A 27,116-nucleotide genomic window follows, 5' to 3' on the forward strand; every position below is an offset into this window, starting at 1 on the left:
TAAATATTCCTTTCTTGCATACCTGTTATTTCTTCAGTAATTGGCAACTGCCGGTGTGATTCAGCTTTACCTAGCTTAAGTTTACAAGCGCCCTCACGACTGAATAGTATAGCGTTTTTCAGTTGAGTTCGTAACCACCGATGTGGTCTATTCCTGGATATAATATAATTTCAGTGTCAAAATATTCACAAATGCCGACGGTAAAGTAAAGAACGATAATTCGAAACTAGAATATGGAAATTTATAGTTTATTTTTGTTCACTTAATTAAAATTTCAAAAAATGTATTCTTCTTGTAAGGAGCACGATCAATACATTGGATAAACAGGATAAAAGCATAACAGTAGGAAGCATATAGATCCCCCTTATTAAAAGGGTACATATAACCAGTTCTATAGTATTCTTGGCTTTTCCATTTTAGAAAATTAGAAGTGATTTGTTATATTATCATCATTGCAGGTTTAAGTTAACCATGGCAATCGAATTGATTTTTCAGTACAAATCTTTTTGCACTTCATTTCAAAAACTTTAGGTGTTGTCCATCATGTGATTTGGCATTTCATTTGAGTAGTTTTTATTGAAATAGCCGATTCTTTATATTCAAATGAAAAAAGCTCAAAAATTTTTAGCACTTGATGGAAGGTCATGCTTCTTGTCATTTGTCCACAGCAATGCTCAAACATTCTGAGACTTCTGGTGGCAAAATTTAACATATTATGCCAGAGAGCTTCTATAGAAGGATATATATAGCTTATTTAGTAATGAAAAAGCATATAGATGAATGTAAAGGATTAAAAGTGTTAACTTGAAGCCGGTTCTAACACGGAATTTACCAAAAACACGGAATTGCGTCTTCTCACACTGTGTTGTAATGACCATCGCAAGCTATCACTGAAAAACCCTTCATTTTGATTATCCTTATTCATGCCTTCATAATGTACATATTGTAAACACAGATATTTTGCGTGTTGATTAAAGTAAAGGAGAACCATACTTGCGTATTATCTATTTATCGAAGTACCTTCCAAAGTACCTCTCTTAGGTTTTCAAACCAAAAAAATAGAATTTTCGCTGAAGTTTGCTAGTGTTTAAAAAAATTGATAACGAACTCGTGCTCTGATTGGCTGAAAAGCTATGTTTCAAATTATCAGAGCATAGAAACATAGATATGACGTCAAGACCATGTTTTCTATACAAAATTAAACATAGAAAATACGTCACAGGAATTCGGCTTTTCAATTTAAAGGATTTTCACATTTTAAATTTAAAATATTCATTTATTTTTATCAAGAATTATGTCTTTCCTCTAAAAAAGGAAAATATGTCGTTTTGAAGCACATAGTGATTGGTACTACATTTCGACGAGTAAAGCTTTCTTTCGTTTGTGCTGCGACTATTACAATGACCTTATTTCGCTAAACTAGAAGCTTTTTCCTTGACCGTGATGGTGTTAGAGAAGTCAAAAAATAATTCAAACTTTTTTTCATAGTCTAACAAGAATGAACAAATCTATCGTAAGAAACTTCAGCTTACTTTACAAACTATCGCCAATTTTACGCTTATTTATGGTAATTTTCTTACCGTAATTTGTTTTCCAATAGCCCGAGACTACGATTACAAAATACTACCTACACTACTATAGTTCAGGGTCAACTAAAACAACAAGTTTTCCAAGTACTGAAGATTAAAATCGGCTCCTCGTCTCTCGGCTCCTTGGCATTCAAAGTGTTCATAAGTTGTTTTTCTTGAGTGTTCGTACAGGTTAAATGTCCATTTAACCAAGGGCACTAGGACACCGAATGTGGTTGGATTTTTATAGGTTTTTTTTTCCTTTCGATTATTTGAATTAAATTAAACGTATATACTTGTACTTATCTTGTGTCCGTGTTCCTTCGTTCGCTGTTGTAATGCAGACGTTTTCATTCCAAAGGTCAAACGGTTTGAATAGCCTATGAGCGTTACTTCTTTAACGGCCGTTCCGCACTTGACTCTGTTTGTACTATACCAACAACAACGCGACCGCACGATGCTCCCTACGTCAGTAATATTCAACTTAAGCTCCTTATAGAGCCCCGGGGTAGGCTACTAGCCTGCTTGCCATATGAACAGTGAAAATCCCTTTGTGAGCAATTCAAAAGTGGTTCTCTCAATAGATTATGGTGGAGCCGGCTAGGGGCACCTGTGCGAACTACTATGCCATCCTGCTCCGTTTTGATATAATTCTTTAAATAATTTTGTTTCCTGTGATTAGTTCCTGCACTAGATTTCTCTTTAAGAAGCCAGCTTGTTGCAAGACAAATTCCTGTTTTCTTTCTTTCTCCTTCATTAAAGAACAGTTGTCGGTGCACTATGGTCCCACAACACGTTCTGCACGCTGGAATGCTGTCTCGGTATAAGTTTATGACAGTCACTCGCAAACAATTGCCGATCGATCTGTTAAATATTAAAGACCGATTTATCAAAGCGCTACTTGACTAGTAGTTCTTGGAAGAAATAGCCAAAAGTTTTGGAATTGACCGAGTTTTTGTAATTGACCGAGTTTTTTGCTGAATTGACCGAGTTTTGGAATTGACCGAGTTTTTGTAATTGACCGAGTTTTGGGGATTGACCGAGTTTTTTGTAACTGACAGAGTTTTCGTAATTGACCGAGTTTTGGCAGAGCTATTGTAAATCGACCGAATCATTCGCAATAGACCTTTTATGTATAGGACATGTACATTTGTCTTATGTCTGGTTTTGACCAACTTAAGTCATCTATTGTTATGCATACACGAGCCGCAGTAGAACGATTTTACTGAATCCCCTGAACATTCATGCACAGAAAGTGAAAAGACAAACAAGCACGAAAGAAAACTATGGAATTAGTGTCTTCTGAAGGTTTATTTTCCCAAGCGACGAAAAATACCAATAATAAAAATATTATGGTTTTCTTGTGCACTTTCACGATTTTGTTGTTTAGCTGTTCGTATAGTTATTATGTTCGAATACATGTCATGATCAATTGCATTATGCTAAGGTTTCTCAGCTTAAAGTTCCAAGGGATCAAGGCAGCCCCCGTTGGCGGATAAAGGCTCCAGTTAGCAAATTACTAAGTCATGGATAATAAAATTATCATCGATGATAGTGTGCACGCACTAAACCCGTGAACAATGAATAGTGCTAATTAGTACTAATTCATACCGAATATTTTGTTTCTTTTGTTTAATCATAGTTTTATATTGTTTAAAGTTAGTATTTGTTTCACGGGTTTAGTGCGTGAACTCTAATGTTAGAAATAAATAGTGAGGAAAATAGGAACACTTAAAATGACATTACGCCAGGCTAACAAAGAGAACAGAAAAACTTTATTGTGAACAATAACACGTCAATATATAGTGTCATCCAACTCGCTAATCCGAGTCAGAGATCGACAACCCTTGCCACTTTGAAACGGCTTTTTCATGTGCCTTTGCCGCCTTGGTTACAGCCTCCGTCATTGTAGGCATCATTGCCATAAGCTCATCTAGTTGATCTTTCTTCTTTTTCTTCTTTTCCTTCTTCTCTGTTCCCTTTCCAGCTGTAAGAATAGGGACAAGAATACTCCACGTTTAAATGAATAACACCGCGTGCGATGAATGCGGGTTGAGTCGTTGTATTGGGGCTACAAATTAAACATTGGATATGCTCGTAAAAAGCTTCAAAACTCTACTACTCAGGAAATCTACTCAGCATATAGAAAATGATTTCGGGAGAATGTTAACCCATAGGAAATACAAACATAAAAATTACAAAATGGCTGTTAAATTGTGCGTTTGATGATGAGTCAGTTATAGCGGCTAAACTAATTTTAAAGTGCAAAAAAGGGATATCGATAGGAGTCTTACTTCGATACCCTAAAAGATACCAGGAAACGCCGAAAAACTCCAGTTTGTACACCCGAAAAGATACCCGACGAGTGTTACGTGCGAACTAGCCATTACCCGAAATTATTATAACCCCGAAGTTTCAACTTGTCAACTATGGTATGGATCCAAAATTTATAATTCAGCCTTAAATCTTTTCACTCAGCCTTAGATGATGTAGGCAAGAATATATAAAAAATAACTTTAGGTCTGACCCACAACCCCAACCCGAAAATTACTCAAAACAGCCGTACTCCCTCGTGCTTATTCTGAAGCCTTACGTAAGAACATAATATCGATGACGGCAATGAAACTGATGGATAGCATCTCACCTTTTTCCTCCTCTGCAATCAAGTCATCCTCTTCAAATTCACTAAGAAATCTTGAACGTTCCGTTTTGGTTGTGGTCTCCGTGTACTTTCTGGCATCAGAGGCTTTACTTTTTTCATCTTCCCCAACAAGATAAAGGCCGTCCCCTCCATAGTCTGCTTTTCTTTTCGAGGTACACTTTACATCGTTTTTGATGTCCATCGGCGAAGATTCTTCACTACAACTACTCTCGTATACATCCTCCGGGTCTTTTACTGATGGTTTGTCGTTGCTAAAAAAGTAAGGAAAAACCAAGTTCATTAGCTACATTAATATTAAAAGTAATAAGAATTTATAGTCAGAATGATCAATTGGTATATCAAGAAATTACCCTGAGACTTGCCATTCTTTTATTTTTCTTCCTATTCGCCTAAGTGCCGTCTGTTTAGTTGGCCCTGTTCCCTTGCCAATGTTTGTATAGTAGGCCTTTTCGACAGGACCGAGCTGGTCGGCCATAAGCTCAACGTAACTAAGTACTCGTTTGGGAAGACATCCAACTTTGCTCACTGCTTCCCTTACCAGCTGTAGCTCGAGGTTTCTGTTTTTGGATTTTATTTCAGATTTGCTAGACTTGCCTTTATCGCGGTCTGCTTTTCGCTTTTGCCTGGTTTTTGGCGTAAAGAAAATCCTTTCCAGCCTTTCCAACTCTTTGTCTCCTTGGTCTTCTGGATTCACTACAGGCTCTCCCGCAAAAGCAGCTTCGAGAAATATGTTTCTTCCCTCCATGGAGCCAAGAAATTTCAACCACACACATGAACTCCAGGCTGTATTTATACAGAATTAAGTGTGAACATACCTTTGAGCCTCTCAGACTTACACTTGAAAAAAATGTGTAGTTTCTTTCATATATTGCACAAAACAGAGAAATGCAAAGACAAATCTGCTCAATCATATCCTAAAAGCTGTGTAAACAATTACACCCCCTATTATGGTGTCATTACAAAATATGAACCTCCTTTGACAAAGTCTTACCTGCGTCAGCATCAGATCTTTTTCGCACTATTTCTCGTCCCTTCTTGTGTCATGCATTAAAGCGAGCTTCATGCACGAGGTGACAACTTGTTCAAAAACTACATTATAACCTTTGAACAATATAATGTGCTAATTATTTTTTGCCAAGGTTAAATATCCGAAGCCGAGAAATTACTTGATTGTAGATTCACGCTATTGTCATCAAGCACGATACAATGCTCTTACATGCATTTTTGGCACACACGATAGCAGAATTGCATATAATCTCGTGAATACTACGCTGTATCTTCTGAAAAGCTAATTCTCAACAACCGCTCTAAACAAGATGCCGCCTCCGGTTTTGCCAACGTTCTTCATTCTTGCTTACTTTGTTCTCCTCCAATTTTTGAAGCTTCGAGATGCCGGGAATGACTTCCCAGCTTTCCCGTTACATCTTTTCAGTCAAATCTTCTTCGTCTTGATATGTATTATTCGCGTTTTGGACATGTGTAAAACAAATGATGTCATTGATCGACTTGGCCTTACAGGAATCGCAGAACCTAATGGAGGCCGTGACTATTACCATTACATTGCTAGCTTTCCCATTAAATTCTGGTATCTAACTGGCGAGACACTTCAGACATTTGGTGAGGTCGTTGTGGACATGCGAATGTCAATAATATTGCACGACAGGACATACCGTTGCAACAGAGTCCGTCGCAGGATACGAGTTCAAAGATTAAATATTACAAACAGACTCCTCCTAGTGTTTATTTGGCTGAGAAGATATCTTAGAATGCAAACCCTGGCCATGATATTTAAAGTGGACATTACATATGTAAGCAAAACAATACAAGAAATAGTTTCTCTTCTACTTGAGAAATATTCGCGACGAGTCGTTTGGCCAGCTTTAGCAGAGTGGAGAGGTTAGCTGGGGCACTGGAAAAAATTTCCGTCCTGTGTTGGGATAATTGATGCAACGACTCATCCAATATGGCGACCATCTCAACGACAGGCAATGTTTTATAGAGGCGACAAAAAGAAACACTTCATGTCAAGCCAAATCATCGTTACTCCAGATGGGATGATAGTTCATTGTTCGGCTGCGTAAGTACTTACTACTGTTTTATTTTGGTAAACTTGGAAATGATATTTATTGCTGAAATATCATAAAAATGAACGATTAAAAATTCGTCCGGTGGGTGTGAAGCCAGCCTATGCGTCCAGGTTTTGCTTTAGATTTATTACTGAGTTTTATATTCCCTACATTTTTAGATTCCCCGGACATCTCAACGACACTAATGGATTCAACATGATGCCTGCTCACCAAATGTAACACCGATGATCTACCTGCTGGCTGCCATATTATTTCTGACAACGGTTATCCTCCCCATCCTGCTCTGATTAAACCTAAAAGAAGAGCCCAAGTCAATGGAAACCCAAGACTACAGGAGATAAACAGGGAGCTCACTAGCTGTCGGATTAAAGTGGAACACGCCATAGGATTCTTTAAAACGTATCGCTGCATTTCTGAACGTTGGAGACACCCTCGTGCTTTTCTCCCTATCGTTATACATTGCTGCGCTTCTTTGAGTAATCGGAGATTGCGTTTCTTACAAAATACGTATTAAACAACAGCTTCAATATATTGAAATACCGGTTTCAGTCATAAGTTGTAGTGGGTGAATTTTTGGTGGTTTTTTTTTTTTCTGATTCTCTCACACTGAAACCCTCATTCACAAAGGGAACAATGTTTATGAGTCTGCCACGATAAAAAAGTCAGTTCTGTTTTGCAAATGACCTTCATCATTAATACGCACTAAATATTTTGTAGTTTACGCTGTCTTGTTCTTGAAATAAAGGTTAAAAAATCCATTAGTCGTCTCCTTTATTTGACATAGAGGATATTACATGGGCGCGCGGAGATACGAATTTTATCTTCAAGTGTTGATGGTATCTCTCACGAGTGAGCGCAGCGAACGACTGAGAGATATCCAACACGAGAAGATAAAATTTGTATCTCCAAGTGGTCATGTAATGTTCTGTTTATTATATAGATATCGATGAGCGAAATACGAGGACTTATCCGGTGTCCTAAACTTTCGTACATTCTACACAGTGAAGGTATCATATCCGTCACATGTGAAGATATCACTGTTGTCATGACTGCCTTCATATTTCATCGATATCTATGTAATATATCCTTTGTCTCACTCGGGTAGGCGATAAGAGATAAAGACGTTGATATACCATTATTTAATTTACTCGCCAAACAATGGCTTTTGTTTCCTGAGCTCTCATTAAATTCTATCACGAACTTCACAAAGTTGGTCAAAACCAGACATGAGACATATGTCTTATACATAAAAGGTATAATTGACTATTTTTATAAGCATTGATTGACAAAAAAAACATATGGAACGTGCTTGTGTAATGCAATGCACAGATAAGTGTACACATTCAAGCGAAGTAACGCAATTGACAAACAAATATTCAATTACATCGAGATGACAATTTTGAACCATTCCGCGCGCCATAGTTTATCTATGTAACTAACAGTTGATGCATATATATTTTGTGAAGCAAGCTTCCGATATGTTGTAGCTTCGTGCACATCTGAGGACATGTTTTTGGTATCAGCTATTATTTAAACTAGGTCCTATAAACAAACAATGCATACTTTAGAACTTTAAAGATAGAAGTCTGAAATCATCAGTTTTCATTTATTAATACTCTGATATAAAGTATAATTTCTTGGATTCGGTAATATTTTTGAAGCACCAAAAGATGTAAATTTTTGAAGCACCAAAAGATGTAAATTTTTGAAGCACCAAAAGATATAAATTTTGAGTAGATTGGTGGACGGCGCACTGGTCAAAGACAAGCTTTGTATCTTTTCGTTCGAATTGAGACTTTCGCATTTTCTTCAAGCTACGATATAAGAGCTAAATACATTTACCATAAATGTCAAAGAGCAGAATGAAGGTTTAAAAAGTATCCTACATTCAACATAGCGCGTACTGTAATGCTCATGTGCCAAAATATTTTGCCTTTTGTACTCTGCTCTCTGCGATACTCAATCATTGTTTATATCTATTATTGGATCTCTCATTCGTTCGGCGAAACGTTATATGTATGTACGTTGCCCTGTTTTCCCGATGTTTCAAAGCAAGAACCACTAAAATCAAGAGAATTTTATAACAAATGTTTCCATCGAAATTTGCGTAAGACTTTGCAGCGTGAAAGCGTACCGCGAGAGATCGCTTTTGCCTATTATTTTCAAAATACAGGAGACCCAATCATTTACCACAGCAAGACCAAAATTCTTTATTCAGCAATGCCACACAATAAATAGATAACGGGCCGAAACATCATCGCTTTCGAAGCGATATAGGCTTGTTGTTATTGACAGAGTTTTGTAATTGACCGAGTTTTGGTGATTGACAGCGCTATTGTAAATCGACCGAATTTTCGCAATTGACTATTTTTATAAGCATTGATTGACATATGGAACGTGCTTGCGTAATGCACATTCAAGCGAAGTAACGCAATTGACAAACAAATAGAGGGTTGTCCAAAATAGACGATCTGATACGGACGGTAAATAGAGATTACTCCACGGAAAGTGCCACGAACGATTTTTATTCACGAGTTGCGCAGCACCAAAAAACGAACGAGTGAGCGCAGCGAACGAGTGAGTTTTTTGGTGCGTAGCAACGAGTGAATAAAAATCGTTCAGGCACTTTTCGTGGTGTAATTTTTTTATTTCATACATACTAAGATTTTCTGGGTTTTTATGTACGTGCATCTACGGCCGCGCCGCAGGCAGGAAGCCATTCGAGTGCAATAACACACACTGACATTATACAAAAAATACGACAATTTCTGTTTAACAATTTAATTAGAAAAACGAATGAAGCAAACAAATGAAATAAAGTAAATATCTATATATAAATAAATAGATAAATATAGATTAATTTAATTTATTTATGAAGTGTCCTTGAAATTATAATTTCTCAAGTTTGAAAATGAAGTCTATATACGAGCTTCAAGTGAAAACTTGTTTACAACAGACTAAAAGCTAGCTTAAATCTTGATGTAAAAATAACAGACACAAAGTAGAATCAATTTACAATTCAATTTGTTCAATTTAATCTTCATCAGAACTGCTATATAATACACGAATTCTTTTCTGTGGACGGATTTCTTGGGATGGTATGGTTGGCGATTGATTCAGAGTGTTTATTGTGATTGAAAACTGTCCTCCTTGGATAACGGCTCCACTAAATAATGCTACTGACTGTTGACCTGTATTGCTGCTAGATTGCTGAGGCTGTGCTAGGGAACTAAATCCAGCATTTTCAATTGGATTTTGGACGGAAGTTGCGTTTGGCAGGCTCAAAACTTTTTCGTTGGATATATTTGCCAGCATATTCGACATGGATTGTTGTTGTTTTGTAGAAAGCGAACTGTAATTTTCTATACTTTTTAGATTTCTGTGGCCGGAAAGCTGTGCTATATGGGCCGGTGGAACTCCGTTGTCGCTTAATGTTTGAACCATAGTTTTTCTTCCACTATGATTTCTAAGTTTAGGATTTTCTATGCCAGCTTTTTCTGCCATCTCTTTCATCAACCCGCCCAGTTTGTTTACACCCACCTTGTTGCTTTTGAACCAAAGTTTGCTTGAGGAAGCGCTTCTGACTTTAACGTTATTTACGGCCAAATAAAAAGGACTCGTTCTTTCGTATTACCGGGCCTTTTCTGTGCAAACAGTTTGTAAACTTTGACGGGATCTTTTTCACTGCCATCCGTGGCGAACATTTTTGGTGGAAACGGCCTGACATCAGTTGCGTTTGCGCCGGTACGTGTTTTCGTTTGCCTTTCGTTGTATTCTAGATACTCGACGCCACCCGCTGTTTTGTTCAAAGTCACATCGCCTCAGCACATACTGTGATGTTCCTGAATCCCACGAAGTCCGAAATGAAGAGTATTGTTCAGCCAAAGAGAGTTAAGAAGCGCCTCAGGACTTGAAATTCCAAGGAGACCTTTTTCATAGAGGACTTTCATCTCATCTTCTGTCAATGCCACTGATGCATTTGGCTTATTACCTTTGCCTCGTTTCTTTAGCTCTTTTTGCTTAGACTGCAGGGTTTTACGGGTTTTTTCAAATGCCAAATCGTTGATAATACTGACTTGGTAGTTTTTGCGCTTTAAAAATCTTTCAAAGCTAGCAATCATGCCTCGGAGGGACGTTGGCTCAGAATTTTTTCCCTCTACTATACGAACGGTAAGTATGAACTCGCTCAGCAACTCATTGAGCTCAGCTGGAGGAATGTTTTCAACTTCCCTGTGCTCTTTCTTGGATTGAAGAAATACTTTAAGCAATTTTACATCTCTGTTGGTTTTAGCTTGTGTGTTTTCGTTTTCTTGTTCATAGATAAAGTCGTCTACCGTTCCTTCTAAGAGGGCAAATCTCGGCATTTCCTCCGCCATGTTTGTCATTCAAGTGCAAACTCGCGCTCGCTGAGTATCTTTTGATTGATATTTCGGATGCCAAAATGAAGCACAATCGTTCAGCTTCTGATTGGACGAACGAGAGTGAAAAATAGTCGTTCTCTTTTCTGATTGGTTGAATGCATATTTGGTACGAATTTTACGCGGGCTTTTTATCGTGGATAAATCTTAGTACGTATGAAATAAGGTATGTTTTCCCATTTCAATAGCATGGTAATAGTTTCGGGTATAAGTTTAAACTTTTGGGTATTAACGGAGGAGATCCAAATAAGCCGCAGTCATGAGGTAAAATAAGTCTTATCTATTTCGCTTATATTGTTAACATACCTTGTTGTATTGCCTTGATCATTTGTTACTGTAAAAAGATTATGACCAATTAATAATCAAAAAAGGGCTACCAACCATCCTTTAAAATACCAGGGGACCTTCCCGACTGATATGACGGGAATTTTTTTGACTTGTAAACAATTCATCGTAAAGAGCACAGTTTGATCTCCAAAAAGGTGTCTCAGATTTTAGATAAGTATGTGTCCAAAGTTGATTGAGGTGGTTTTTACCTCTTTCGCGAATAAGTCATAAAATAAGACAAGATATCAAAAAACTGAGTTACCGTTTTTGAGATGAAATGTTGGTCGTTCTGCAGAGTTTCAGCAAAATCGATTGAAATCCTCCGTTCCAGGATATTCTTGAAAAAGAGCTTTCAAAAATTGTAAAACTCGAACTCTTAAAAACTGACTAGATTGATCAAAAAGTAATTCTCATGGTTGAAATTTGAAAAATGTATAGCCAATAGATGAATAGTTAGTGCGTTATTAGGTATTTTAACATCGGTCGCATAGTCCTATGGTACCTTAACTCGTTTTCATAGCAAACAATAATGATAACAATTAACGACATTGCAATGTAAAGGCTTTGAGTTTAAGACCCATATTTATTTCAATAACCAAACAACACAATAACTCACCTCTTTTATTGGCCTTTCTCCATAAGAATACAAATAGAAGTACATTAAGACAAAGAGAGAGAACAAGGAGAGACGTGATGACCCCAACAACTGTGTCTGTTGAGAAGATTACGAAAGTACATATTATGTTGTTTGGCACTATTTTCTTTCTTTCTAAGTATTTTCTTTAATTATTTTTATTTTCATTTGTTATGTTTTTTTCTTCCTCTTATCTTTTCCTTTTCCTTCTTTTTAATTAATTTTTCTTATTTTTGCAATGTTTTGTTCGGTTTTGTTTTCTCTTACTGTTTTGTGTCTTTTTTCTGTTTCTTTTTTCTTACAAGTTTTTCCCTTTTTTCTCTATTTCTATTGTAATTTTCATTTTTTTTTTTTTAGTTTTTTAGTTCATTTTGAATCCGTTTGTTCTATTTTTTTTTTTTTTTTTATCCTCGTAAGCATTCTTACCATATTTCGATTTTTCAATTTTATTGCCATTTATTCTAGTGCCTGAAATCAAATTCACTTTAAGATTAATAAAGATTGCCGTTTTTATCCAGCTTTCATCAAACGCTATGCAACAATAATAATCATGCATCATTATCAATTATAATATAGTCAAGTAAATCTGCGCGATCTGATTGGTTGAAAAGCATGAACTATTTGCCCATGGGTTGCACGCTCACGTCAGCTTTTTTTAGCTTCGGCGGAAAAAAAAACTTTTTGCATCTCTTTGTTGACAATTTATCTAGAAAAGATAACTGAAAATGATTGAAAAAAACTAGCGAAAATACTCATCAATCTCCGACATTTAGTATAGAGTTGTCATTTGATCAGCCTAGTAATAATACGTCAAGATTTGCATCACTTTCAAACAGTGAGCTGGACAAGATTGTGTCAGAGCATCACTCCAAAAAGACAAAGCAAACCACAAATCGGTCGGTGTCTACATTCAAAGGATTTTAAGCAATGATTAAATAAATACAAAAATATTGTTATCGTGTATTTATTCAACAAAAGTATTTCCAAAGTAATTAACTATAAATATCTTGCTCACCATCTACTTCGCAGCTTCACAACTGCAGTGAAGTACTTTCTGAAGCTCTACATGGGAGGGAAAGCCGACAAAGCGTACTACCCAGAGAAAATTAATCCAGTTCAGTCAGTTAGTTTTGATCCGTGTACGAGATTATTTCCATTGCTAAGTCATTGTACGATAACAAACTTGAACATCGTCAACAACAACAAAGACAGCCACTTTGTTTTTCACTGATTTTCTCGGGCATTACTGTACTAAGATATGTCAACATTTGAAATGTACTTCTTACAGTTGAAAATCACTTTCTCCGTAGTTTTGGACATCTTTGATTCACTTGTAAGCTAAATTTTTGCCATTATTTTAGTCATAACAATCTTCTGTGTAAAAAGCTGCCATTTTCAAAACGACTGTTTTTCTGTTTTTGGCGCCTTTGTGCTTTTCATTCACTCAAGGTGTGTAAGGAGAATTTAGGGCATGATCAAATAATACAGTCTATAATTTGTATTTATTTCTTGTTTGTGGACTTGACAATAATAACACTTAAGCAAGGGATCATAAGTAGCTGTGCGTCCATCGAGTTATGGATGCACGCTACTTATGATCCATTCCTTAAGTGTTATTATTGTCATACATGGACGCTATTTACCAAGCCAAGAGCACTGCAATCGTTCAAATACTATATTCTTTCATTAATTATGCTCACCAGTTTCCATTATTGCTCTGTCCTCTGTGGTATTACAGTCTTGACGCTTGCGTCATCCCTCGCACTTTCTCCATACTTGTTCCATGCAGTAACCATAAACACGTATGACTTTCCATCAACGATATTATTCGTCGCTGTATATTGCAGTTGAGATGGATCAAAGATGTCAGCAATTTTTTCCCATTGCGTTTGGACCTCTTTCATGTAAATAGTATATTTTGTTATTCTTCCCCCATTGTCATTAGGCATTGTCCACCGCAGTACCACTGACAGTTTGGAGTCTCTGCTGGTGTACAGCACTATCATCAGCTTTGGGATAGTTGGTCTACCTTCAAAAGAAACTTAGTTCATAAGTTCTCGAGTCACAAGATTTTTCCGAACAGAATAAACGACTAAATTAGATTTACTTACCAAACACGATAAATCTATATACTCAATCAAACATTGATTCTTGATATACAAATCAACTATAAAAATATATACGCACCTTGCTTTTTTGTTGTTATAGTCACTTCAGAGATATTCCCAGAACCGACGACATTTATCGCGGCAACTTTAATAGTGTAACTTGTATTCTTTGTCAGGCCATAGAAAAAGGTATGGGTGCTTGTTGTCACCTTTTCTTGTGGCGGGATTGTGTTGATTTGTACTTTGTAATCAATAACAGGACTTCCACCATCATAACCAGGTTTGGTCCACCTTACAGTCACTGATGATGCTTGGATATCATGGTCTAGTATCGTGAATTTAGGAGGGCCTGGTGGAACTAATATACAATTGAAATGAAATGCACAAGCTTTAAAATGCACCTAACCCCTATCTAAATAAACTCAACATTTTCAGTATTGATTCCACCTGAAGTGAATAGTTGCATTTGAATGGTGAAAAATTTCTTTAGTTCAATGTTGTGTCTTTCAGTTATAAATGTTTATACTTCCACTACTTTAAACATTCATTTATAGAATACGTTCCCTAATAATGTTCACACATTTCCACACTTACATAGCTGTGAAACCCTAATAAAGTGCTCATCTTTGCCGGCAATATTTACAGCTTGACATTTGTAAAATCCATAGTCTTCACCGCACTCTGTTGTTCTTACTGTCACTTGACTACCTTCAGTTAAAGTCTTGACACCACATGATATTTGTTGACTACTGGGTTTGTACCACGTGACGTGTGGTTGGGGAAATCCATCTACAACGCACTTGAGTGTCATCATGTTGCCACTCCAAGAATGCCGACTCTTTGTATAAATCAATGTGCGAATGACTGGCTTATCTTAAAGTGCTACTACGACGAAAATCGCTCAAACTTGGATTCAGCTGAAACTTCCTAAGAACACTCTTTAAAGGTCCAATAATCACTGTATGAAGTGTTTTCTCGATATTCAGGACGAAAGTATGATATTTTTACGATTATTTTTTGGAGTCTGTGACGTCATACACTCAACATCGAACATCGCTCCATACATTTCTTTGTAGTTTATGATCAAAATATCAGTAGTAAAGGGAGAAAGAAATACCCAAACACCCCAAAATATAAATTATAGTCACAAGTAATGTGAAATAAGCACATTAGCCACCCTTTGGGCTTCATAGGAATAAAATAAATTAAGGATTTATATACAAAGAAATATATGTAGCAATGTTTGATGTTGAGTGTATGACGTCACAGACCCCAAAAAATAATCGTAAAAATATCATACTTTCGTACTGAATATCGAGAAAACACTTCATACGGTGATTATTGGACCTTTAAAGAGTATTTTTAGGAAGTTTCAGCTGAATCCAAGTTTGAGCGATTTTCGTCGTAGTAGCACTTTAAAACGAAGTGATAAATATGAAAAATGCTTGTTAATAGGCCCTTTGCAGCTAGTGGTCACGTGCTTGGATACCGCTTAGCAACACAAAACTGGAGAGCAAGCCTTCCAGTAAACAAAAGTTGTAATAGGTCAAGCACGCGTGGTTTTATACGATAGTTTCATCGTTCAAAACGCTTAATCCTTTTGCCCTATCTACAAACACAGTAAGATAATCTTAAATTCTCTCCTTTGGACTCGATTTTTGGTTCGAAGTAACGATATTCTTCGCGTTATCGCGAAAAAATTGTCACCGCCGGCCCGCTCGACGGCTGAAAAACATGGCGACTTCGCAAGGTATGTACTTCAAAACTCTCCTTTTTTTTGGTTTCTTTTCAATTATTGGACTTCTAAAATCTCTAAAATAACAGTTTAGATTGTGAATGGTGATCGATTGTAATTGGACGGCATTTTAATGGACGATTTGTTTATTTTTTGTGAGAGTGATTCCACGTCTAAAGTCAAGACTAACCCATGTTTACATATATTCGCTGTAGATGTTAGAACTCCCGACGAGCCATCACATACCAAGAAAAATTCTTCGTACTGATATTTTTATATTTATTTTTGTTTTAGATGAAGTAGAAACTCAAGACATCTCTATCTTTCCTTCCCTCACCTTCGATGATGTAGGGAGCTACGCTATAGAGAAGTCTGGCTGCACAAGCACTTCGAAAGCGTACAAATTTATGGCGGAACCAGGCTATTTACATGACGTTAAAGGTACTTGATAGCCAAAATGTTTTTTCTATTTCATTATGATATGAATGGCAGACAATTCACACTAATTTTTCCAATTTTTTAGTGATATATACCGACCAGTGCGTGAGAGTTAAATGCAAGTGTTACCGCTCAATGAGGAAGTCTGAACCACCGCACATTTTAGAGGTGTCAGTCCAGAACAACAATTTGACATTGCTGTCTGGGCTGTGCTCATGTGTAGCCGGGGCAGGTGGATACTGCCATCATGTGATCGGGCTTCTTTACTATTTAGCCCTTCTTAAGCAACTGGGACATCGGACATTGCCTGATGAGCTAACATGTACCAGCATGAAGCAGCGTTGGAGCATACCTAGAGGATCCAAAATCGCACAAAAAGAAATACAAGACGTGCTAGTGAAAAAACCCCAACTTGGCGCTTCGTACAGTAGATATATCAAGAGTAATTTGTATTCCCCATCTACCCAGTATCCTACCCTCACAAAAGAGCACTTTAACGGCTTCCAACCACCTTATCCTCTCTTTACAACCATTCTGCCCAATCAAGATCAACTTGGCAATATCCCATTTGTACAGAGCAAGTTTGGAAATGTCCCAAAAGGCTGTGTCCTGTCATATCAACAAAAGATGTCAACTGACTACATCATAAATGATTTTACTTGCACTTCTTTCCCAGAGCTTCCCCTCTCAAGTGCAGAGGACAGATTTAATAACAATGTGTCAATCTGTCTTGACAGTCGTCAACAATCTATATTTGGAACATTGTCTGTGACAACAGAGTCATCACTGAGAGTGCAGCAGCAAACAGTCACTCAAAGTCAGAGTGATGTATGGCACCTGCTCAGAAAAAAAAGGGTAACAGCAAGCAAATTTGGCATTGTCGCTCGCCGGGTGTCACATTTTGACACCCTTGTCAATCAGCTAAACCCCACCAGATTTGTACAAACTGCAGCAATGAGAAGAGGCATTGAACTTGAACCACATGCTGCCATGGTCTATGCTAGCAATGCAAAGGGTGGAAGAGTAAACCTCTTCCCATCTGGGCTGATTGTCCACCCAAAGTGCCCATGGCTAGGTTGTAGCCCAGACAGGAAAGTTTATGACCTTGATGCCGTAAATAATGGTCAGAATCCCTTTGGCTTGTTAGAAATAAAGGTCGTTAAAGAGGGGGAAACATCATTTGACAATGTGAGGTATCTCACCAAGGACCAGAACACTAACCAGTACAAACTGAAAACAACAGACATTTATTATTACCAGATCCAGTGCCAGCTTGGACTCACAGGATTAGAATGGTGTGATTTTTTCAGTTACATTGACGAAAATTTGTTTGTTTGCTCTAGAATTAATTTTGATTCAGTGTTTTTCCAGCAAGCAAAGGACAAAGTTGATAGTTTTTTCTTCAATTACTATTTACATTAATACACTAAGATTTTTGTTGTTGTTCTCAAACCATGGCCAGATTTCTTATAACAAATATTATATTATTTTTATTAATGACAAATCAATTCATAATCTTAATTTATTTTTTATTATATTTATATCATATTAGTATTATATTTATTTGTGCTATTTAGATTTTGTGTTTGTTCATTAGTTTTTTTTTTTGAGTTTTCATTTACAAACAAATTGAAATAGTTACAAAAAGCAATCCAAGACACATGATAAACCAACCTGCATTAAAGATTATCTAATGGGTTATGTAAGCCACATTAATCATACATTCACCAACTTCTTACAGACACTATGCCTCATTATTACCATTGGATAAAATAAGTGGGCCTTGAAAATTTGTAAGGAGGCAGGCTACAGTATATAACTGATTGACTGAACCTAAAGTGGACAATGGCACATCTGAATCAAAAAAGTGGTACTCTTTGACTCTTCTTATTGCCCTCTCGACATGAATTCTAAGACTTGCTAGTGTCTTTGTTTTTTGAACATCTGCGGCAGAGAATTGTTCCTGACTTTCAAGAAACGGAGGAATATTTAACTCTACCCGCTTCTCCCTAAGTAAATCTTCAATGTCAAACCCTTTGTCTGCCATGACTGAATCACCAGGTTCTAACAAATCTAGAATGCCGCTGCACCTTGTGATTTCCTTATCACTAATCCCCCCTGTGTAAAGGCTAGAAACGAAGCTAATAGCTCCATTAGGGGTAATGCCTATCAAACCCTTGAGTGTAGTATTACTCTTATAACTAGAATAAAGCTGCGACTGAAGTAGTAGGGAGGTAGGTGTTTGAACAAAAATCTCTGTACAATCTAAAATGACACGTGTGCTTGCATAAAGCTTTTTAAAACCTTCTGGCATAAACCTATCAACATCTTGCCTTGAAGGCCAGATCACTTGACTACCAAGAAGAAAATACAAAAAATTAGTCCATGTGATCAATTTCCTGCAAACTGACGATTTATGTATTCGGAACCTATGAGCTAAATCCTGTCCGAATAGACCTAGTTTGAGGCGTACACAAAACATAAACAATTCATCCACAAGAAGCATATTTCTTGAGTCTGGTCTACTTTCTCTTTCTCCAGAGGCATAACAATATGTCATTTGTGCAGCACATGGCTGCAAAAACTTAAAAAAGAACTGAATATGTAAATAGGATGGGAAACCTGTATAAAATCTTATGATCTCATTGTCTGTGCCAAATCTCTCAAGCCCAAATTTATTAAGTGCTAATTGTTCTGCAGCTTGCCTCTTAATGTCCTCAATTTCTTTTGCAGCTTCAACTTTAACCCTTTTTATTTCAGTGAGGGCAGCTGCAGTTTCATTTCTACTTTGTTCAAGTTGCTTTTGTGCATCTTGGAACTGTGCTCTGAGTGACTGGACTTGTGCTTGTAGGTCATCCATGCTGAAGGTTGTAGAAGTGCTGGGACTATTATCTTCATTGTCATCACTTTCATCTGTCTGAGTGTCTCTGTAAAAAGGTTTTGAAATTATGATGACACTCAGTTCACACTCAGTTCACACTAAATAAAAAATTATAAAAGACTAAATTATTAAAATTATAAAATTATTTTGGTTTAAACCAAAATAAACATCAAGTACAATTCCATCAGTCAAGTCTAAATGAAATGTATTGAAGTAGAAATATGTGATATTCATTACCTATCTACTTGTCGAATTATCTTTCTTCTTGCTTTGGATTTGGTTGACCAGTCAAAGATTGATGGTACAGCTTCTCTTTTTAGCAACTGACGTCCAGAATCAGTGGGAGGATTGTAATCTCCCTCAGTGAAGTGTTTTGAGCACACTCTGGTACTTTTGTTAACCTATTATAAATCAAATGTCCTTTTAATAACAATGTAACTGTATTCAACTATTTTTATCTTCATTACAGTTTTTTAAAGATCCACAGGCAATTCGTATTGTGCATTGATATTGTTAGATTCCTATATACCTTGAAGTGTGGGCCCACATCTCTTCGTATCTTCACCAGCCATTCCTTTTTCAATTGCTCATCCCTTGCACGGCCTGGTAAGCGGTGAAACTTTAAATCAGGATGATATCGAGAATCTCCGTTACACAAGGGAACACAACAATGGTACGAAGAATTTTTCTTGGTATGTGATGGCTCGTCGGGAGTTCTAACATCTACAGCGAATATATGTAAACATGGGTTAGTCTTGACTTTAGACGTGGAATCACTCTCACAAAAAATAAACAAATCGTCCATTAAAATGCCGTCCAATTACAATCGATCACCATTCACAATCTAAACTGTTATTTTAGAGATTTTAGAAGTCCAATAATTGAAAAGAAACCAAAAAAAAGGAGAGTTTTGAAGTACATACCTTGCGAAGTCGCCATGTTTTTCAGCCGTCGAGCGGGCCGGCGGTGACAATTTTTTCGCGATAACGCGAAGAATATCGTTACTTCGAACCAAAAATCGAGTCCAAAGGAGAGAATTTAAGATTATCTTACTGTGTTTGTAGATAGGGCAAAAGGATTAAGCGTTTTGAACGATGAAACTATCGTATAAAACCACGCGTGCTTGACCTATTACAACTTTTGTTTACTGGAAGGCTTGCTCTCCAGTTTTGTGTTGCTAAGCGGTATCCAAGCACGTGACCACTAGCTGCAAAGGGCCTATTACAAATTTTCACGCTTGGTTCTGCATGATCGATCTCAATGTAAAATAATCGTAAGTTAACAATCTCTAATATATATATTTAGGCACTGCCTAAAAGCGGAGCTCCCGATACGGAAGTCACAGGGAGAACAATTTGAATGAAACTGAAAGGTAAAAATAAGATCGGGGAAAAAATCTTCAATGATTTTTTATTCGAAATGATGATAATTTCTCCCATAATAAAAACCATGCAGTGAAATCGAATCAAAATGCACTACATCGCTTTTTGTTTTTTGTTTTTTGTTTTTTGTTTTTTGTTTTTTGTTTTTTGTTTTTTGTTTTTTTGCGCGAGTATACTCTCCCACATAGGAATTTTGTACACAACTTACCACCACCCCCAGGGGCTACTTTTGTTCTTGGAAGATTCTTCGACAAAAAGTTTTCCAAGGCCGACAGTTTTAGGCTTTGAATCTCTTTTACTTAAAGAAAAACGAAAGCTAACTACAGATAATTCAATACAATATCAAGTTTAGTGAAATCACAGGTAGCCCAAGCTTGGTTTCTGTGGTGTCCTGCTATAAGGAATGTATGGAGGTTCATCAAAAATTTCAATAAAATCATTGAAACGTTAAATAAGGCCTCGAAATTTTACCCGATCATTGAGAAATAGCACTTCTTTTGAACTGCGTGGTTATTTTTTGAATTTAGCCCGTTTTAAGATTTTTTCCCCCACCAGTAAGAAATAAGAGAAGGTTGGAAACTCGAGTCCCAAAAGCGAACCATCACGGGTCTTTGAAACCTCGTACGTCTTCGAATTTTCTTTCCAGCGCCAAATTTTAGTCATGAGCCTTCTCTCACATCCCTATAGAACCGAGAAAGTCGCATTAGAGATTAGTCTTCGCGTCTTTAAGCCATGAAATGTGCCTGTATTCACATACTACCTCGCTTGTTCTGACCCGTACTTGGAGCTCACTGTACACCAGTTCAACGGATTTCTTTCGGCAATCGACCCGAAATGCTTGTCAAAAAAGATATATTTATACGATTGTTTGCTAAAAAACACACACCTGAATTCTTGAAAACACTTCTTGATCCATCTTTGACTACATGAAAGTGTTTTTTAAATTGTTTTTGGTCTATAACTTGTCCTAAAGCGATTTTTTCTGTGAATTTGAGAGCTAGCCTGCGACGGTATTTACGAAGAAAATTCCGGATGTAACGCAGGCTATTGAGAGCCGCATTTGTGAGTAGTTTTGCTTTGATATCAAGCGGGATTCCTGTGTTGTGTACACGCCCGGACGGACGGACGGAGGTGACGTCAGCCAAACCATGAAAAATCAACTGGATGGTTTACCATTTTTTCTTAAGTATGGGAGCTCCGCTATAAATTAAATACACAGCCACTTGGTACATACTCACAGTAGACTGTTACACTTGTCCTTGTAGTGGTTGCAGCCTCGTTTGGGTTGTTCTTGGCCTGGCACTCATATACCCCAGCATGGTATCGTTTAATGTTATCTATATGCAGTACAGCACTTCCTGATCTTTGGCTCTTGGTAAGAACACTACCATCTGTGATATTCACCCATGTGATGTTCGGTGTTGGTGAACCAATAGCAGTGCAGTTTATCTTTAAATCCTCTCCCTCGATAATATGATATGTGTTGTTTGGGAGACTAGATAGAAATGTCGGGCGCACTGAAATAGAAATAATCATATATGATTTTCATTTTCGTTTCTTATGTACACAGCCTCTTAAAAAAATAAGACGAAATCAGGTCTTGAAGGTTATTGGGAAACCGTTGAAAGCTAAATTGTGGCAGCTTAACGCGGAATGGACAGGAAACTTTCCAAACATGAGGCGCTTTGCCAGGATAGCTTTACACGGTGCTATTAGGGAAGGATCCATGGTTTTGATCATCTAGCACCACTACCAAAGGGCCTCCAATTTAGAGGGGCCCGCCGCAATGAACAGTAGAGGAAAAGGGGCGAAAAATGGTTGCAGTTTCTCCTGTGAATTGATAGTGGATCCAGATATGGGTTAGCTAGGTGTTAGCTGACACTTATAAGGGAGTTGAAGTGTGTAATAACCATGGTCCGACATATTCTGATATGCAGATTAAAAGTTTTGATACCATATTTGGAATTATGACTTTGATTTCAAGATGGCCACTTCCGCTACATATCACATTTCTCGCTAAATTACTAGACTTTCAAAGGAGAATTCTTCAAATATTGACACGTGATAATTTACCGAAAGAAATTCGACAAGAAAGAAAGTGTTATATTGCTTAGCATCGTACAAAAGAAATGTATGGCTGTAATGCGTTTCAATCCCCTTGTGAGTTTCTGATGTTATATAGCACATAAGTGTTTTAACTCTCCTATCTTTATAACTTTCTCTTTCCTCCCTATTTCTAAAATTTCCTGTGGTACATAAAATATATAAGGGCATTGTCTATGGCTTGAAGTATATTATCGTACGTAGGTTTCATTATTATAGACGTTTTGCATCAACCACGCAATACTTTTTCTTAACCAAATTTTCAGAGATAATTCTTTGGGTATTGAAAATAATAATAGAGTGCGATGTAACTTAAAACAAAAAACAAAAACAAAACAAAACAACAAACAAAACAAAAAACAAACAAACAAACAAAAACAAAAAACAAAACAAAAATAAATAACAAAAAAACAAACAAAACAAAAACAAACAAAACAAAAACAAAACAAAACAACAACAACAACAACAAAAAACAACAATCAAACAGTTTTTTTAGCAAACAAAACTCTTTTTCGATATGAAAGCGAATATTCTCAGATACTTTCTCCTGGAAATCGAAGCAAGTGTCACGAAAGTTTAGAACTTCGCTTCCATTATCCACAGAGATATTCAGTGACATTTATCGTTATATGTCTGTCTCTTTTTAATAAAATGTATTCTTCGTTTGCACGTTACGCCATCGCGGCCATGTTGGTACCATTTAACAAAACATTTCTCATTAGCATCCATTGTTAACGGTACCACAATGGCCGCCATGTTTTTGTCTTTAACTCTCTTAGGAATGCTTGCAACCCATCAATACGTCAACCAATTTATAATCATTTGCATGATAAATATATATAATGTCTTTATCTGATTATTATTGTTAGGATTATATCTATTCTTTAATTAAAACTTACATTTTAAATTTACCAATTTTGATATTTATTGCAGCCCAGGATATGTATATGATACAAGCCCAGAAACTGAATGTCCTATCATGTTAATTAGCTTTTTTACAATAACTTACAATTTTCTCGCGCGCTGATTGGTTATTTTTTTCATAATCAATAAGAGGACAGACAGATAAAGCTGACGTCAACGACCGCGCGCTCTTTCCGTTACGGCTACGCCTCGTGGATCCACACTACTTTGACAATGTGATGAGGCAATTAATCGTCAATAAGAGGACAGAAACAAAAATCTGATGTCAATTTCTTAAATTTACCTGTGACTACTAGTTGTACTTGGTGTTCTATAGGGTTACCTGCTTTAAGCTCCAGCCTACATTTATATATCCCATTATCAGCATTAGTCACCCCATAAATGACCAGAGTAGCTGCGGCCTCTCTGCTTACTCGATTCAGTAATCTTGGTGGACAAGTTGCGGTTTTGATGACAAAACTCCAGTTATTGGTTTGCCTGTCGTCAACACCGATTATACTCTCACTGTTTGTTGCCTGGTTGATGAACGACCATGTTGGTGATTCACTTTTAAATTCCCACAATCTGTTGTCTACATGGTAGTCCCATACAAACCTGGCTGTTCCTCCACTAGATACGTACAACACACTGGGAGGGAAATTAGTAAAGCGAGCTGATGCGTCTGAAAAAGGAACGTTTATTTTAAACTTAGCTTGTATCAATATCTATTTCCTGATTCGAGGTGCTATCCACAAGTTGAATTATCTGTATAATCAGTTCAGAAGTAGACCCAAAACACTAAAGTCCAATTAAAGGCTGCCCGTAATGATTATGAAATAAAGATAATATTTATAAAGATAATAAGAGATTGTATCAAAATTAAAGTTAGTGATAATTAAATAAGAAAAAGAAATGCTTTGAAGGCGCAAATAAAATAACAGATTTTTTGTTTCGGGGACCCCCTCCGAAAAATCCTGGCCACGCCCCTGTAGTCGATAAGAAAGCCCTGCTTTTCTAGATCATATTCTAGATATCAGGGAAAACCCTTGTCGGTGCAATCGTTTTAAATAGAGGATATTACATGGGCGCTTGGAGATACGAAATTTATCTTCGAGTGTCGAAAAGAGATTTTCAACACGAGAAGATAAATTGCGTATCTCCAATTAAGCGCCCATGTAATATTCTGTTTATCATATAATTATCAATGAAGTATGTTTTGGCTTTTTCAGGCAATTCTTTCCGTGTATTTTTGAATAGCCATCGCAATGGTGTTATTTTCGCGTGTGAAGATATCAATTTTTCGAAATAGAGAAAAATAGATATTTCATTGGTAATTATATAATAAATAACTATATTATATTATTTCCACGGGGAACCTCAATTGCTTAACGGACGTTCACAGGCAAAAAGAATCCGATGTTTTTAAATGTTGCACAATGAAAGACCATCATACTAGAAGTAAAAATGAATAAATAAAAAGTGGGGTTCCCCGACTTCGTTTAGCCGTCTGAAGTGGAATAGCAACTCCTTTTTACGGTAAAACACGCGAACAACGTAAACATGGAAAGCTGTCAAAAATTAATAATATTTTACTGAAAAAATGAATTGATCGTCTCCATTTTTCACAGAAGATTAGAAAATAGATAAATAACTAGTTTGGAATATCAAATTTGTGCTGAAAATTAGAAAAATAAAATGTTATTGGGCTATAAGTGTGGACTTGAAGCCTTCGCGTTACGTGAAATTATATTCCAATTATACAAAAAAATATGTAATTTCGATTTGACCCCATCATCAGACCCTTTTTATTTTTCCTCTAAAGTTAGGTATTACCGAGTACTTTCAAAAAACGAAAAGAAAAGTTGGTGCCCGACTTCGATTTAGAGCTATAAGAGATCAAAGACGTTTTTATAATATTTTGCTTATCAAAACATTGGAATGTAGTCATCGCCATGAGCGTGCGCTCACTAAATTCATGCTTTGAAAGAATGCGCGCGAACAATGCCCATGAACGTCCTTAATTAGATGGATAATCTTGTATCGTTCAATCGTTTTATTTTGACGAAATATGGCAATAATAATCGCAGACAACATACATTGGAGGACGTGTCGAATAAAACATATCGAGCCGATTCAGCGTGCTTTGATTTATAGTTGAAACATATCATATATATGTATACATCTATTTCAAAAAAAATTGTCGGTCGTAGATCTGAAATCTGAAATCTAAAACTGATGAGTAACACGCTGCAAAATGAAAACGGATAGAATGTTTCGCGTCCACACTAGTCCGATCAGAGGCGGCAAAAACGCGTAATTGCACATCTGAGCATGTGCATCGAAGCTGAAATTGAGCCCGCGGGATGTGAATTTGTAGCCTTCCCGCCATGTTCCCATGACAATCATGACGTCATCGTATTCGAAAAAAAATTCGGGTACGAAATGTTCTCCGTCCACAATAATACGGCTAGCCGGCGTTTTCAAATTGTTGCACTCTGGAGATCGTATTCGAAGAAAATCGTTTTCGCTGAAGAATTGTTCCGGATTCGCCCGGACTAGTGTGGACGGTAGACCTAACCGAATAAATAAAAATTCGGAATAAAATTTATGTGGCATAGTGTGGACGGGGCCTGAGTAACACGATGCAAAAAGAAATATAAACACAGCCAAGCAACGTGGTTTATTTTGAAAATGGAATGTGAAGCATTATCTTTTGAATAGAAATGTGATTTTTGTCTGTTTTAGCCAGAAAACATACAAACACAAAAATTCAGTTTGGTCTCGCCATACATGTATCTCCCATTTAAGATCTCCGACCGACACTCTAGTCATCTTCTTGTTTTTTTTTTTCCTCCTTTATTCCTATTCTTAACGATCGTACATATATAGATCAGTACATTTGCAAGGGTGGTAGATTGTTATTAGTAGTTCTTAGTCGGAATGGATATTCAAGTGGGAACTGGATAACCAATCAGTGTACAAAGTACCCGATCAGAGAGTGCAGCCAAGATCACTAGTGATCCAGATGATATTATTATTAAAATAATAATAAAAAAGAAAAAAAGAAAAAAGGAAAATCATTGAAAAAAAAAAGATTTAAAAAAATTATTAGAAGAAAAATGAATAAACACTTCTCACGTGATATCGATGTCATTAATTTGGCGGAAAATCCGCAATATGTGTGTGTGATCCTCCCCCTTCCCTTGAAAACGAGCCAATCAAAAGTTGGTGGCTAAGGCCCTGGAATGAAATTTGATCAGAATTCCCATGAATAAAAATCATATTTTTGATGTAGACATGTTTCGTCAGTTCTCTAGATCACTACTATATAATGCAGTCATATTTTAAAATCCATCTCAGTCTACTCCTGCCAACAGGTTCTTGTTTACAGAAAAAGAAATAATTTTTATAGAAAATCCACTTGATTTAGCCGTGTAGTATAAGTAGTCTCTGAGGGAATAAATTGTCGATTTCTTCCGGTTACCGACTGTCATGTTGCCCAATTCGTTTAAAAGCATAAACTGGAAGGACACAGCACACACTGTTAAAGCCATTATTGTATTAATGGAAAACCACATGAAGCCCAATCTTGGAACTTATTCAAAGGAATATATGCTAAATAACTAAATAACTAAATAAATATTGATATAAGTAGGCCCGTAAATAACTAAATCTCGTTGGATTTGCTCCAAATTGCTTATAGAGGACGGCAGGAAAGCACACGCCAAAACTGGTAACCTAACGGCAAAACTTACTTTAGATCTTCTTACGAAATTACAGTTCGACATACATTTCTTTCCAAAAAATACAAGCACCTTGGTTTGGCTTCCTATGGGGAAACTAGTAACTTTCAACATAACAAACTGACCT

General features: G+C 36.7%; 5 protein-coding genes and 1 pseudogene across 5 annotated transcripts in view; 1 reads left to right on the forward strand and 5 right to left on the reverse strand.

Annotated features, from left to right (window-relative positions):
- Positions 1-3,326: 3,326 nt before the first annotated feature.
- Positions 3,327-4,975, reverse strand: LOC148913450 (uncharacterized). The gene is made up of 3 exons (XM_089032669.1): positions 4,581-4,975; positions 4,213-4,481; positions 3,327-3,555 (listed from the first exon to the last, which is right to left on the reverse strand). The coding sequence occupies exons 1-3, from the start codon at positions 4,973-4,975 to the stop codon at positions 3,389-3,391; spliced, it is 831 nt and encodes a 276-aa protein (XP_088888795.1). The 3' UTR covers positions 3,327-3,388.
- Positions 4,976-9,205: 4,230 nt separating this feature from the next.
- LOC148913451 (uncharacterized protein KIAA1958-like) lies at positions 9,206-10,693 on the reverse strand (annotated as a pseudogene).
- A 995-nt stretch (positions 10,694-11,688) lies between these two features.
- On the reverse strand, positions 11,689-14,667 carry LOC116289688 (neural cell adhesion molecule 1-like). The gene is made up of 5 exons (XM_089032729.1): positions 14,385-14,667; positions 13,884-14,205; positions 13,397-13,725; positions 12,123-12,164; positions 11,689-11,774 (listed from the first exon to the last, which is right to left on the reverse strand). The coding sequence occupies exons 1-3, from the start codon at positions 14,616-14,618 to the stop codon at positions 13,406-13,408; spliced, it is 876 nt and encodes a 291-aa protein (XP_088888855.1). The 5' UTR covers positions 14,619-14,667; the 3' UTR covers positions 11,689-11,774; positions 12,123-12,164; positions 13,397-13,405.
- A 596-nt stretch (positions 14,668-15,263) lies between these two features.
- On the forward strand, positions 15,264-17,430 carry LOC148913452 (uncharacterized). The gene is made up of 3 exons (XM_089030092.1): positions 15,264-15,554; positions 15,755-15,980; positions 16,063-17,430. Exons 2-3 carry the CDS (start codon positions 15,755-15,757, stop codon positions 17,397-17,399), a joined length of 1,563 nt encoding a protein of 520 aa, XP_088886218.1. The 5' UTR covers positions 15,264-15,554; the 3' UTR covers positions 17,400-17,430.
- Positions 17,431-17,489: 59 nt separating this feature from the next.
- LOC148913453 (uncharacterized) lies at positions 17,490-20,078 on the reverse strand. The gene is made up of 4 exons (XM_089030095.1): positions 19,782-20,078; positions 19,388-19,581; positions 19,096-19,259; positions 17,490-18,904 (listed from the first exon to the last, which is right to left on the reverse strand). The coding sequence occupies exons 1-4, from the start codon at positions 19,795-19,797 to the stop codon at positions 17,722-17,724; spliced, it is 1,557 nt and encodes a 518-aa protein (XP_088886221.1). The 5' UTR covers positions 19,798-20,078; the 3' UTR covers positions 17,490-17,721.
- Positions 20,079-21,440: 1,362 nt separating this feature from the next.
- Positions 21,441-27,116, reverse strand: part of LOC148913454 (neurotrimin-like) — a 6,208-nt gene continuing 532 nt past the window's right edge. The window contains exons 2-4 of the mRNA XM_089032776.1: positions 27,037-27,116; positions 23,551-23,928; positions 21,441-21,757 (exon numbers count right to left, since the gene is read on the reverse strand). The exon at positions 27,037-27,116 is cut by the window's right edge and continues 5 nt beyond it. Coding sequence (XP_088888902.1) covers positions 21,441-21,757; positions 23,551-23,928; positions 27,037-27,116 — 775 coding nt within the window. The remainder of the gene's footprint in view (positions 21,758-23,550; positions 23,929-27,036) is intronic.

Source organism: Actinia tenebrosa, unplaced genomic scaffold, assembly GCF_029948245.1.
Source record: "Actinia tenebrosa isolate PJP-AT-01 unplaced genomic scaffold, QUT_ActTen_1.0 PGA_scaffold0__85_contigs__length_37466705, whole genome shotgun sequence".
Lineage (NCBI taxonomy): Eukaryota > Metazoa > Cnidaria > Anthozoa > Actiniaria > Actiniidae > Actinia > Actinia tenebrosa.